The sequence below is a fragment of the Pseudorca crassidens genome, chromosome 6, assembly GCF_039906515.1.
Source record: "Pseudorca crassidens isolate mPseCra1 chromosome 6, mPseCra1.hap1, whole genome shotgun sequence".
In the NCBI taxonomy this organism is placed as follows: Eukaryota; Metazoa; Chordata; class Mammalia; order Artiodactyla; family Delphinidae; genus Pseudorca; species Pseudorca crassidens.
Genome location: NC_090301.1, coordinates 127,562,206 through 127,577,299, shown reverse-complemented (window position 1 = coordinate 127,577,299; position 15,094 = coordinate 127,562,206). Strand labels below are relative to the sequence as shown.

The 15,094-nt window shown below is 38.9% G+C and overlaps 1 protein-coding gene across 5 annotated transcripts in view; it reads left to right on the top strand.

Annotated features, from left to right (window-relative positions):
• Nucleotides 1-15,094, top strand: part of OCA2 (OCA2 melanosomal transmembrane protein) — a 257,209-nt gene that overhangs the window by 232,191 nt on the left and 9,924 nt on the right. For all 5 annotated transcript variants that reach the window (XM_067739915.1, XM_067739910.1, XM_067739912.1 and 2 more), the window contains one exon: nucleotides 604-697. In XM_067739915.1, the coding sequence (XP_067596016.1) occupies nucleotides 604-697 (94 nt within the window). The remainder of the gene's footprint in view (nucleotides 1-603; nucleotides 698-15,094) is intronic.

Below are 15,094 nucleotides of genomic sequence, written 5' to 3'. Positions count from 1 at the left end.
GAATCTGATGCTTGTTACATCATGAACATCAGCAGGTGTGGGGTGACTGCACAGAGGCAGTGGTGAGAAATGGTTTAGCACCGGTTTACCTGCATGCAGTTTGGAATCAGAGAACTGATTCTGGCTTAGCCACTTACAAGATCTGTGTCTCTCCATGTCTCGATGTCCTTATCTATCAATTGAAGGTATAACATACACACCTGGAGGAAGCTTGAGGATTAAATAAGATGATGTACACATGGAGTTAGTGTAGGACTTGATCCACTGCAGGGCTAATAAATGCTGGTTAGATGGTTGTGGTCCCAAACACTGTGTTAGATTCTATGCGACTTCACCCCATTTAGGAATCCACAGCAGCAGCTGGAGAAGGAGCTGAGGAGAAGGGGGACCAATCGGTCATGTGGCTGGAAACAAAGACTCACTGATGGTCTCAAACTCAAGGTTTTGTGGATTCCAAAGGTTGCTTTTGTTTCCTTTTGAACATCCTGTGCTCCATACAGTTTGACTGCTAAAAAAGTGCTTTGGATTTTGCAAGTTGGTCATAGAATGGGAAACTCCTCTGGCCTTCCATGGACCTGATATCAGTGTCCTTTTCCTCCACAGATTCCTGTGCTCCTGAATCTGAGCAGAGACCCTGAGGTCAGCCTGCCTGTGCCACCACTCATGTATGCCCTTGCCTTCGGCACCTGCCTGGGAGGTAAGGGGGTATTAATGCATTTGAGGGAGGGCCCCCTGACACTGTGGTGAGCCTGAAGTGATAATTAATGCATGCCAAATTGAAAGTAAATTAAGAATAGTCCAGATGATTTCCTGAGTGGAAACCATCTTCACCTTTGACTGGAGCAGTTCTAGGCATACTCAGTTCCTCTGCAAGGCCTGTCACTTCTCACTTTATGCAGAACTGCCCCTGACATTCTAAGTGTGTGGCCTGAGGATGATCATTATGACATCTCAAAGTTAACCTGCTCCCACACTGAATGCAGATGTGGCTTAAGTTTAGAAACAGATATTGAATCAGAAACCATCCTCAGTGGCAACTTCTTATTCCCTTTTTAAGGAGTGTGTGTTGGGGGGTGAAGTGATGAATGAGTAAGCTAAGAAGTAGAGACTCTAACCTAAGAGTAAGAAGAAAGATTTTTAAAAATTCTTTTTGGCTGGAGGAGTATGTTGTCCTGTGGAGCCATTGAAAAGCCAATTAGAAAAATGTTGGGAGAGACTAACCTCTGGTGAGTAAACACAAAGGCTTTGGACGTGATTGTATTCGGAAGGAGGCCTAATCACCCTTGGGAATACAAGAGGATTGTGAGAATCTTAGATAAACACACTAGATACCTTTTAAGTTTTTATTTTTACATTCAGATATTCTTAGATAGTCTTTCTCTGTTCTTTGATTTGTCTCAACTATTAGATCAACAGCCTTCTTTTTAGTTTATCTTCTTGTTTGTAAAGGGAGATTAATGTCATTCAGTGAAGTTTCTGTGATTTCTGGAGAGCTAATTCACCTAATCCAGCAACTGAGGCCTCACGTTCTGAGTGCAGGGTTGTTAAAATGGCCCCCATCTGAGATCAGCCCCAGGGAAAGCAATAACTGCGTTCAAGCTACATTTAATATCAGTGGTAGAGACAGAATCCAAAGACACCTGGAAATGTGTCCTCTGTGTGGAATTTTGTTCATTAGACCTTATTGAGTATCTTCTATACCCTGGCATTGTCCTTCAGAGTGGGGAGACAGTCACCTAACCTAAGATTATAACATAAACGTATCCTCTCATTGCCACGTGCATAGAGTGCTCAGGGGGTACCAGGGAGACTGGGGGAAAGTCAGGAATGACTCTCCAGAGGGGAAGTTTTGAGCTGGGTCTCAAAGGATGAGAAGCCTCCTGGGCTAGTTCAGATTCTCCCAGAACATGTAGAATGAATATGGAGGAGATTTGTTCTATAAATTGGGTGTGACTCACTAAATAGTTTGAAACAAAAAGTCTTTCCTGGTCTGCTCTCAGTACATTTTGGTTGCTCTTTTTACTAAGAGCTAAGAACAATTCAAATAAGTCTTAAGAAAAATCTGCCTTAGCCTGGGTGTCCTAGAAGGCAGAGGTTGAGGCAAGTTTGCATGCTGAAGATTTATTGGAACATGTACTCCTAAGGCAGGAAGACTGAGGGAGGAAGTGAGGTAAGGCAGTGAAGGAGAGAAAGCAAATACATGGTACATTACAAAGCTAGTAACAGCTTCAAAAGAAATCAAAGCCAATTTTTAGTTAGGTGGGGATGGGATATTTTCTAGATGGTTCCTGAAGAACAGAAAAGCTAAGTGAAATCTCTTAGTGCCTTTGTAGAGTGTGCAGTGAAGTGGGTTATGCTGCAGAACCAATGAGAGAAAAGCTTCAGAGACATGCTGGGCCTTTGCAGACTACACTGAAGAGGGGACAGGGCAGAGAGCCACCTTTTGAAGGGTGGACAGCCAGGACAGAACTTCAGAGAGAATCTTCAGCAATCAGCAGGTTATAAACCTGTTAGAAAATTGATAACTCAGCTATATAACCAGAAACCCATAATCTTCCTTTGCTCATATCTCTGTTTCAGAGAACTCCTCATCCCACCCTCAAAACATTTGCAGCTGGTGGGAAATTGAATTCAACTTAAGGTGAAGCAAAGCCAGGTCCAGCTCAGCAACAGATTAGATTGGCTCCATGCCCTGCACTGACAGCCAGGCACAAATGGGGATACGCTCTTCAGTGTGTGTGTGTATGTGCAAATATTATACTTTTGTCTCAGTAGTTCTTTACATAAATTGTTCAGCATACCACTACCTTTGTAAAGAACACCTACAAAAACCCTGCAGATAACCTCATACTTACTGTTGAAATACTGAATGTTTGTCCCCTAAGATTGGGAACAAGGCAAGGATGTCTGCTCTCACCTCTCTTATTCAGCATAGTGCTGGAAAATCTACCTAGTGCAATAAGGCAAGAAAAGGAAATAAAAGGTATACAGATTAGAAAGGAAGAAATAAAATGGTTCCTACTATAGATGACATGATTGTCTTGGTGGATATCAAGGAATCTATTTTTTAAAAAATCAGAAAACCATATAACTAATATGTGAGCTCAGCAAGGTCACTGGATACAAGATAGACATACAAAAATCAATTTTAGCAATGAACACATGGATACCACAATTAAATATACAATACTATTTAGAATCACTCAAAAAATTAAATACTGAAGCTGAAATTACAATATGCTTATAAAAGAAATTAATGAAGATCCAAATAATTGGGAAGACATACAGTGTTCATGGATTGGAAGGCTCCACATAGTAAAGATGTAAACTGTCCCCAAATTAATATTTAGGTTTAACGTAATTCCTACCAAAATCTTAGTAAGATTTTTTGTTTATATCTATGTCTATAGAATTTATAAATATACATATGGAATGGAGGACATACAAATTGTAAATAAGCACATGAAAAGATGTTCAGCATTATTAACCATTAAGAAAATGCAAATTAAAACCATGATAAGGGAATTCCTTGGCAGTCCAGTGGTTAAGACTTTGCCTTCCAATGGCAGGGGGGTGCAGGTTTGATTCCTGGTCAGGAACCTAATATCCCACATGCCTGGCAGCCAAACAACCAAAACATAAAAGAGAAGCAATATTGCAACAAATTCAATAAAGACTTTATAAATGGTCCACATCAAAAAAAAAATCTTAAAACCATGATAAGATATCATCACACACATATAAGAATGGCTAAAATAAAAAATAGCAAAAACACCAAATGTTGACCAGAATGTGGAAAAAATGGATCACTCAGACATTGTTGTTGGAAATGTAAAATGGCCATCACTCTGGAAAACAGTTTGGCAATGTCTTAAAAAACTAAACGTGTACCTGCCATAAAACTCAGCAATTACACTTCTAGGAATTTATTCTAGAAAAATAAAAACTTATGTTCATGCCCAAACCTGTACACAAATGTTTATGGAAGCTTTATGTATAATAGCCAAAAAGTAGAAACAAATATGATGTCCTTCAATAATAAATGTTTAAACAAACTGTGATACAATACATCCATACCAGGGAAAGCTACTCAGCAATAAAAAATAAATGAGCTACTGATACAAGTGACAACATGGATGAATTTCCAGAGAATTATGTGGAGTGAAGAAAAGCCAATCTGGAGGAGAGTCCTTCAAGATGGCAGAGGAGTGGGACGTGAAGATCACCTTCCTCTCCACAAGTACATCAAAACTACATCTACATGTGGAACAACTCCTACAGAACACCTACTGCACGCTGGCAGAAGACCTCAGACTTCCCAAAAGACACCCTCAGGTGACCTACAGGCTGAGGTGGGGCCAAGTCCAATGCTGAGCCCCAGGAACTCTGCAAACAAAAGAAGAGAAAGGGGCATTTCTCCCAGTAGCCTCAGGAGCAGCGGATTAACTCTTCACAGTCAACTTGATGTACCCTGCATCTGTGGAATACCTGAATAGACAACGAATTATCCCAAAATTGAGGTGGTGGACTTTGGGAGCAACTGTAGACTTGGGGTTTACTTTCTGCATCTAACTTGTTCCTGGTTTTATGTTTATCTTAGTTTAGTATATAGAGCTTATTACCATTGGTAGATTTGTTTATTGATTTGGTTGCTCCCTTCCTTTATATAAATATATATGTCTTTTTTCCTTTTTCTCTTTTTGTGAGTGTGTATGCTTCTTTCTGTGATTTTGTCTATATAGCTTTGCTTTTGTCATTTGTCCTAGGATTCTGACTGTCCTTTTTTGTTTTTGTTTTTTTAGTATAGTTTTTAGTGCTTGTTATCATTGATGGATTTGTTTTTTGGTTTGGTTGCTTTCTTATTTCCTTCTCTCTTTCTTTAAATTACTTTTGATAATTATTTACTTTTTGATAATTTTTTTATTTTAATAACATTCTTTTCCTCCCTTCCCTCCTTCCTTCCTTCCTTTCTTTTTTCTTTCTTCCTTTCTCTCTTTCTTTCTTTTTCTTTCTTTCTTTCCTTTTTTCTTACTTTTTTTCCCTTTTCTTCTGAGCTGAGTGGCTGACAGAGTCTTGGTGCTCCGGCTGGGTGTCAGACCTGAGCCTCAGAGGAGGGAGAGCTGAGTACAGGACATTGGTCCACCAGAGACCTCCCAGCCCCATGTAATATCAAATGGTGAAAACTCTCCCAGAGACCTCTATCTCAACGCTAAGACCCAGCTCCACTCAATGACAAGCAAGCTACAGTGCTGGACACCCTATGGCAAACAACTAGAAAGACAGGAACATAAGCCCACCCATTAGCAGAGAGGCTGCCTAAAATCATAATAAGTTCAGAGACACCCCAAAACACATGACTGGACGTGGTCCTTCCCGCCAGAAAGAGAAGATCCAGCCTCATCCACCAGAACACAGGCACCAGTCCCCACCATCAGGAAGCCTACAGAACACACTGAATCCACCTTACTCACTGAGAGCAGACACCAAAAACAACAGGAACTACAAACAGGAAGCCTGTGAAAAGGAGACCCCAAATACAATAAGTTAAGCAAAATGAGAAGACAGAGAAATACACAGCAGATGAAGGAGCAAGGCAAAAACCTTACCAGACCAAACAAATGAAGAGGAAATAGGCAGTCTACCTGAAAAAGAATTCAGAGTAATGAGATTAAAGATTATCCCAAATCTTGGAAATAGAATGGAGAAAATACAATAAACTTTTAACAAGGACCTAGAAGAACTAAAGAGCAAACAAACAATGATGAACAACATAATAAATGAAATTTAAAATTCTCTAGAAGGAATTAATAGCAGAATAACTGAGGCAGAAGAATGGATAAGTGACCTGGAATATAAAATAGTGGAAATAACTACTGCAGAGCAGAATATAGAAAAAACAATGAAAAGAACTGAAGACAGTCTCAGAGACCTCTGGGACAACATTAAACACACCAACATTCAAACTATAGGGGTTCCAGAAGAAGAAGAGAAAGAAAACGGGACTGAGAAAATATTTGAAGAGATTATAGCTGAAAAATTCCCTAATATGGGTAAGGAAATAGTCAATCAAGTCCAGGAAGTGCACAGAGTCCCATACAGGATAAATCCAAGGAGACACATGACTAGACATATACTAATCAAACTATCAAAAATTAAATAAGAGAAAAAATATTAAAAGCACCAAGGGAAAAGCAACAATTAACAAACAAGAGAAAGCCCTTAAGGTTAAAAGCTGATCTTTCAGTAGAAACTCTGCAAGCCAGAAGGGATTGGCAGGACATATTTAAAGTGATGACAGGGAGAAACCTGCAACCAATATTACTCTATCCAGCAAGGATCTCATCCCGATTTGATGGAGAAATTAAAACCTTTACAGAAAAGAAAAAGCTAAGAGAATTCAGCACCACCAAACCAGCTTTACAACAAATGCTAAAGGAACTTCTTTAGGCAGGAAACACAAGAGAAGGAAAAGACCTACAATAACAAACCCCAAACAATTAAGAAAATGGTAATAGGAACATACATATTGATAACTACCTTAGAGGTAAATGGAATAAATGTTCCAACCAAAAGATGTAGACTGGATGAATGGATACAAAGACAAGACCCATATATATGCTGTCTACCAGAGACATACTTCAGACCTAGGGACACATACAGACCAAAAGTGAAGGGATGGAAAGAGATATTCCATGCAAATGGAAATCAAAAGAAAGCTGGAGGGCTTCCCTGGTGGCACAGTGGTTGAGAGTCCGCCTGCTGATGCAGGGGACACGGGTTCATGTCCCAGTCTGGGAAGATCCCACATGCTGTGGAGCGGCTGGGCCTGTGAGCCATGACTGCTGAGTCTGCGTGTCTGGAGCCTGTGCTCCACAAAGGGAGAGGCCACAACAATGAGAGGCCCACATACCGAAAAAAAAAAAAAAAAAAGAAAGCTGGAGTAGCAATTCTCATATCAGACAAAATACACTTTAAAATAAAGACTATTACAAGAGACTTAGAAGGACATTACATAATGATCAAAAGATCAGTCCAAGAAAAAGATACAATTGTAAATATTTATGCACCCAACATAGGAGCACCTCAATACATAAGGCAAATACTAACAGCCAAAAAAGGGGAAATCGACAGTAACATAATCATAGTAGGGGACTTTAACACCCCACTTTCACCAATGGACAGATCATCCAAAATGAAAATAAATAAGGAAAAAAAACTTAAAATGCTATATTAAACAAGACAGACTTAATTGATATTTATAGGACATTCCATCCATAAACAAGAGAATACACTTTCTTCTCAAGTGCTCCTCGAATATTCTCCAGGATAGATCATATCTTGGGTCACAAATTAAACTTTGGTAAATTTAAGAAAATTGAAATCATATCAAGTATCTTTTCCAACCACAACACTATGAGACTAGATATTAATTACAGGAAAAAATCTGTAAAAAAATACAAACAAATGGAGGGTAAACAATACACTACTAAACCAAGAGATAATTAAAGAAGTCAAAGAGGAAATAAAAAAATACCTAGAAACAAATGACAATGAATACAAGATGACCCAACACCTATGGGATGCAGCAGAAGCAATTATAACAGGGAAGTTAATAGCAATGCAATCCTACCTCAGGAAACAAGAAACATCTCAAATAAACAACCTAACCTTACACCTAAAGCAATTAGAGAAAGAAGAACAAAAACCCCAAAAGTCAACAGAAGGCAAGAAATCATAGATATCAGATCAGAAATAAATGAAAAAGAAATGAAAGAAACAATAGCAAAGATCAATAAAACTAAAAGTTGATTCTTTGAGAAAATAAACAAAATTGATAAAACATTAGCAAGACTCCTCAAGAAATAAAAGAAGACTCAAATCAATAGAATTAGAAATGAAAAAGGAGAAGTAACAACTGACACTGCAGAAATACAAAGGATCATGAGAGATTACGACAAGCACCTATATGCCAAAAAAATGGACAACCTGGAAGAAATGGACAAATGCTTAGAAAAGCACAACCTTCTGAGACTGAACCAGGAAGAAATAAAAAATATAAACAAACCAATCACAAGCACTGAAATTCAGACTGTGATTAAAAATCTTCCAACCAACGAAAGCCCAGGACCAGATGGCTTCACAGGCGAATTCTAAAAAACATTTAGAGAGAGCTAACACCTATCCTTCTCAAACTCTTCCAAAATATAGCAGAGGGAGGAACACTCCCAAACCCATTCCATTAGGCCACCATCACCCTAATACCAAAACCAGACAAAGATGTCACAAAAAAAGAAAACTACAAGCCAATATCACTGATGAACATAGATGCAAAAATCCTCAACAAAATACTAGCAAACAGAATCCAACAGCACATTAAATGGATCATACACCATGATCAAGTAGGGTTTATCCCAGGAATGCAAGGATTCTTCAATATAAGCAAATCAATCAATGTGATACACCATATTAGCAAATTGAAGGAGAAAAATTATATGATCATCACAATAGATGCAGAAAAACCTTTTGACATACTTCAACACCCATTTATGATAAAAGAAAAAAAACCCTCCAAAACATAGGCATAGAGGGAACTTACCTCAACGTAAGGAAGGCCATATATGACAAACCCACAGCCAACATTGTGCTCAGTGGTGAAAAACTGAAACCATTTCCCCCTAGAGCAGGAAAAAATCCAATGCTGCCCACTCTCACCACTATTATTCAACATAGTTTTGAAAGTTTTAGCCACAGCAATCAGAGAAGAAAAAGAAATAAAATGAATCCAAATTGGAAAAGAAGTAAAATCGTCACTGTTTGCAGTTGACATGATACTATACATAGAAAATCCTAAAGATGCTACCAGAAAACTACTAGAGCTAATCAATGAATTTGGTAAAGCAACTGGATACAACATTAATGCACAGAAGTCTCTTGCGTTCCTATACACTAATGATGAAAAATCTGAAAGAGAAATTACAGAAACACTCCCATTTACCATTGCAACAAAAAGAATAAAATACCTAGGAATAAACCTACCTAAGGAGACAAAAGACCTGTATGCAGAAAATTATAAGACACTGATGAAAGAAATTAAAGATGATACAAATAGATGGAGAGATATACCATGTTCTTGGATTGGAAGAATCAACATTGTGAAAATGACTATACTGCCCAAAGCAATCTACAGATTCAATGCCATCCCTATCAAACTACCAATGGCATTTTTCACAGAACTAGAACAAAAAATTTCACAATTTGTATGGAAACATCAAAGACCCTGCATAGCCAAAGCAATCTTGAGAAAGAAAAGAGGAGCTGGAGTAATCAGGCTCCCTGACTTCAGACTATACTACAAAGCTACAGTAATCAAGACAGTATGGTACTGGCACAAAAACAGAAATATAGATCAATGGAGCAGGATAGAAAGCTCAGAGATAAACTCACACACATATGATCACCTTATCTATGATAAAGAAGGCAAGAATATACAATGGAGAAGAGACAGCCTCTTCAATAAGTGGTGCTGGGAAAACTGGACAGCTACAGGTAAAAGAATGAAATTAGAACACTCCCTAACACCATACACAAAAATAAACTCAAAATGGATTAATGACCTAAATGTAAGGGCAGACACTATAAAACTCTTAGAGGAAAAAATAGGCACTACACTCTCTTACATAAATCACAGCAAGATCCTTTTGATCCACCTCCTAGAGAAATGGAAATAAAAACAAAAATAAACAAATGGGACCTAATGAAACTTAAAGGCTTTTGCACTGCAAAGGAAACCATAAATAAGATGAAGAGACAAGCCTCAGAATGGGAAAAAATATTTGCAAATGAAGCAACTGGCCAAGGATTAATCTCCAAAATATAGGAGCAGCTCATGCAGCTCAATATCAAAAAAACAAACAACCCAATCCAAAAATGGGCAGAAGACCTAGATAGACTTTTCCCCAAAGAAGATATACATGTTGCCAAAAAACACATGAAAGGATGCTCAACATCACTAATCATTAGAGAAATGCAAATCAAAACTACAATGAGGTATCACCTCACACCAGTCAGAATGGCCATCATCAAAAAAATCTACGAACCATAAATGCTGGAGAGGGTGGGAGAAAACGGAACCCTCTTTCACTGTTGGTGGGAAAGTAAATTGATATAGCCTCTATGGAGAACAGTACGGAAGTTCCTTAGAAAACTAAAAATAGAACTACCATATGACCCAGCAATCCCACTACTGGGCATATACCCTGAGAAAACCATAATTCAAAAAGAATCATGTACCACAATGTTCACTGCAGCACTATTTACAGTAGCCAGGACATGGAAGCAACCTAAGTGTCCATCAACAGATGAATGACTAAAGAAGATGTGGCACATATATACAATGGACTATTACTCAGCCGTAAAAAGAAATTAAATTGAGTTATTTGTAGTGAGGTGGATGGACCTAGAGTCTGTCATACAGAGTGAAGTAAGTCAGATAGAGAAAATCAAATACCATATGCTAAAACATATACATGGAATCTAAAACAAAAAAAAGGCTCTGAAGAACGTAGGTGCAGGACAGGAGTAATGATACAGACATAGAGGATAGACTTGAGGACCCAGGGAGGGGGAAGGGTAAGCTGGGATAAAGTGAGAGAGTGGCATTGACATGTATACACTACCAAATATAAAATAGATAGCTAGTGGGAAGCAGCTGCATAGCACAGAGAGATCAGCTCTGTGCTTTGTGACCACCTAGAGGAGTGGGATAGGGAGGGTAGTAGGGAGAGGCAAGAGGAAATGGGGATACATGCATACCTATGGTTGATTCACTTTGTTATACAGCAGAACATTGTAAAGCATTTATACTCCAATAAGGATGTTAAAAAATAAAATAAAATAAAATGAGGAAGGTACATTTATAAACAAACAAAAAAAGAAACTCAATATCAAAAAAACAACCCAGGGGACTTTCCTGGTGGTCCAGTGGTTAAGAATCCTCCTTCCAATGCAGGGGATGTGGGTTCAATCCCTGGTCAGGGAACTAAGATCACACATGCTGGGAGGCAACTGAGCCCGTGGGCCACAACTAGAGAGAAGCCTGCACTCCACAACTAGAGAAAAGCCCAGGCACCGCAACAAAGAGCCTGCATGCCACAACAAAAGATCCCACGTGCTGCAACTAAGACCTGATGCAGCCTAAATAAATAAATAACAAAAAAAACCCCAACCCAATCAAAAATGGGCTGAAAACCTAAATAGACATTTCTCCTAAATAGACATGGTCTCCAATACAGATGACCAATGAACACATGAAAAGATGTCCAATATTGCTAATTTTTAGAGAAATACAAATCAAAACCACAATGAAATATCTCCTCACACTAGTCAGAATGGCTATCATCAAAAAGTCTACAAATAATAAATGCTGGGAAGGGTGTGGAGAAAAGTAACCCTCCTACACTGTTGGTGGGAGTGTAAATTGGTACAGTCAGTATGGAAAACTGTATCAATATTCCTTTAAAAACTAAAAGTAAAGCTACCATATGATACAGCAATTGCACCCCTAGAATCTATATATAGAATATATCCAGAAAAGATGAAAACTGTAATTCAAAAAGATACATGCACCACAATGTTCATAGAAGCACTATTTACAATAGCTAAGACATGGATGTGATATATATACATATAATGGTATATTACTCAGCTCTAAAAAAGAATGAAATATTGCCATTTGCAGCAACATGGATGGACCTAGAGAATATCATATTAAGTTAGACAGAGAAATACAAATATTATTTGATATCACTTATATGTTGAATCTAGAAAATAATATAAAATGAATGTATATACAAAAAATAGACTCACACAAAAAAAAACATAGAAAACAAACTTATGGTTAAAGGGGAAAGGGAGGAAGTATAAATTAGGAGTATGGGATTAATAGACACAAACTACTATACATAAAATAGATAAGCAACAAGGGTTTATAACACAGGCAAAAATATTCAATATCCTGTAATAACCTATAATGGAAAAACATCTGAAAAAATATAACTAAATCACTTTGCCATACACATGAAACTAACACAGTATTGTAAATAAACTATACTTCAGTAAAAAGTAAAATTAAAAATAAAATAATAAAAATGATAATGAGTACCAAGAAAAGAAAAGAAAAGAAAAAAATACTCCTTTTTTCCCAGTTAAAATGGCAGGCAGGTATTGCTGAGACCAATAGTATCTCATCATGCTGCAGTGGGTATGAATTCCTCATTGGCAATGGACCACTTGCCAGAAAACGAAAGGCCCTTTCAATTTCATGTTTCACATTGCCAGGGTGAACTGGCTCAGCAGGTTAATTTGTTCCTGAGCACTTCTGGATTCAGCGAAAGGAATGGGGAGATCTTCAAGGATCAGAGTGAGGGAAGGGGTAGCAGCTGGTCCCCCTGGCTGTGTGATGACTTGGGCGGGGTGAGAGGGCTGTGTGGGGACAAAAAGGTAAAGTCAGGAGCTTTGTGGCTCAAACTCTTTCCCTGGAGAGTGAATGAGGCAGAGACATGAGCAAAGGCTAAGCTGACTTCTCTCATGTACGGCCCTTGCTCAGCCTTTGCTCATTTGATTTCTATCCACTTTTTCAGGAAAGTAGAATGGATGGCACTGTGGGGACTACTATTCCGCTTAAACTCTCTCTGCATAGCCTGACCTCCTTCCCCCAGATCCGCTTTTCAGTCATCCCTTTGCATGAGGTCTTTTGGTTTCCTGAAGGCCTTGTAACATGGGAAGCAGAACATTAACTTACTAAGTCTCACTGAGCTCTGTTTCTTTTAAGAATGCTTTCAGCTACAGGTAAGAGAAACCTGATTAACAGAGGCTTACACGTTCAGGGAAATCATCTCTTCTCATATAACAAGAAGCTGAGGGTCAGAGGGCTGGCAAGCATCAGCTTGATGTCTTGTAATATTAGAAGCAGGTCTCCACAATTCTCTTGGCCTATCCCTCTCATCACAGATGTTTCATGGCTGCATCCAAAGCAGAAAGCATGGAGTAGAACTGGTACCAATACATTTTTATCACGAGGACAAAAGCTATGCCAAAAGGCTCACAAAAAGGTTGCCCCCATGGCTTATTGGTCAGCCAAATGAGACAAGCAGAGTGGATAAGGTACCTAAGCAGGTGGGGTACAGGGAAGCCACAGAGAAGAAGTCTAGCCAGCCAGCACGTCCTACACAAACATTGGAAAAAGATTGTGTCAGCTGTCATAGTGGAAAGAATGCTAGATTTGGATTCAGAAGACCTTGATCAATATCTCAAATCTGCTAAGTTTTGTAACCATGAGCAAACCACTGAACATTTCTATTATATTGATTAGGATGGTTTGGGTTATAAGGAAAGGAAGATACAAAACAAGATGGTGTCAGCAACAGGAAGAGTATCTCCTGTGACAGGCAGTCAGTGGTGGAGCAAGTCTAGAGGTGTCTCAGGGCTTCTTGGTGTCTCCATCTACATGCTCTGCCACCCATCAACGACACTTAGAGCTGGCCCCACACTCGGGCTGGAAACAGCTCCAGGAATCTCATCACCACACAACAATGGATGGTACCCAGAAAAAGTAGCAGGACTACTCTCTTTTGTAAAGTTTTTTCTCAAAATCAGGGAAATCATTACCAGAATTGCCCTCTCCCCCAAGAAGACACCTCACAATGTCTCCTTGACATCAAATAGCTTTGGCTGGCCCACTCATGTTGGTCACTGGCAAGGGGCAGGAATCCATCTGACTGTCCCTGCCCCGTCATCGGTGGGGAGGAGATATAGGGGAGTCAGCTACCTCTGTGTTAAATGACAAATTTCCCATGGCATCTCACAGGATAGTCCTGAGGTTCACTTAAGATTATGAATGTGAGCGTACCATTCAGATGTCAATGGTTGTTTCAGTAGTTTAATAAGATGCTAGCAGGCTTTTGATAGTTCCCCTCATGGCATGGGTTCCATGTGGTGGGGAGAAAGAAGTCCTAGGTGTCACTACTCTGGCTCAGGCCACCTGGCCAGTTTCCATTTACAGAGGTGTGAATTAGAAGTTGGGCTGTGCACACAAAGAGCTGCTGCCTGTCTTGGCATGTCTGGGTAATCCTACATGAAAACTAATGTATGGATCTAGAGGCAGAACAAGAACACTTTCCAAAACTATTCTCTGCTGTGCTCTTGATGACCATTTTAAATGTTCATAAAGAACCTTCAATCTAATGTCCTATGTCAACCAATCCAATCTGAGGTAAATAAACCATGCTCTCAGACCAGTGGTAATGTTTCATTTGACAGAAAACATAAAAATTAATTTTATGCACTGGAATTCCCTTTGGAAAGTATTAATAGAACTACCTGCCACTCAGGATATGAACTTGACCAAAAGGAAGCAACAGGTTTTAATGTAGCCGTGTGCTGCCTGGATTACCCAAAATCTCTAGACAACTTTGTCAAGGACACCATGCATACTTGGACCTAAAGCATTCTTCATTTTTGTTTGTTTTCTGTGTCCCACAGTAGATATTTAAATTATTTTTAGTTTGTTTTTATCCAAATAATATGTGAATTTGGCAACAAGTAAAATAAAACAGCTCAGATTTGTCAAGGAAATTAACAACCACAATGTGTTCTACAAGCAACAGAAACTACTGGCTTGGTCATAGGTTCACTCCAGCTGGGAAAACCCATCAGCAACATTCATGCTACCCTGACTATGTAAATGCCACACTGCAGGGCCAAGATGTGCACCAGGATCAAGGTCCAATCAAGTCTTCTTCTTTCTTTAAGCAGATGTTTCATCATCTGCTTAAAATCATGTCATTTTAATTTACTTCAAATTTGGTGACAAATTTCATACCATTTTTGTTGAACCTAGTATTTCTAGTTACTTGTTTTCAACGTAAAGAGAGTAAGGAGGAGAAACTCTGGAGCTGAACTGCAGGAATTTGATTCCCAGCTGTGGGATTTTCTAGTTGTATGACTCTGGGAAAGTTTCTAAGGCTCGCTGGGGTTCTAAAATTTCATAAAGATGGCATTAGGTATGTATTTACTCATGTGCTGCTTCTACTCTGCA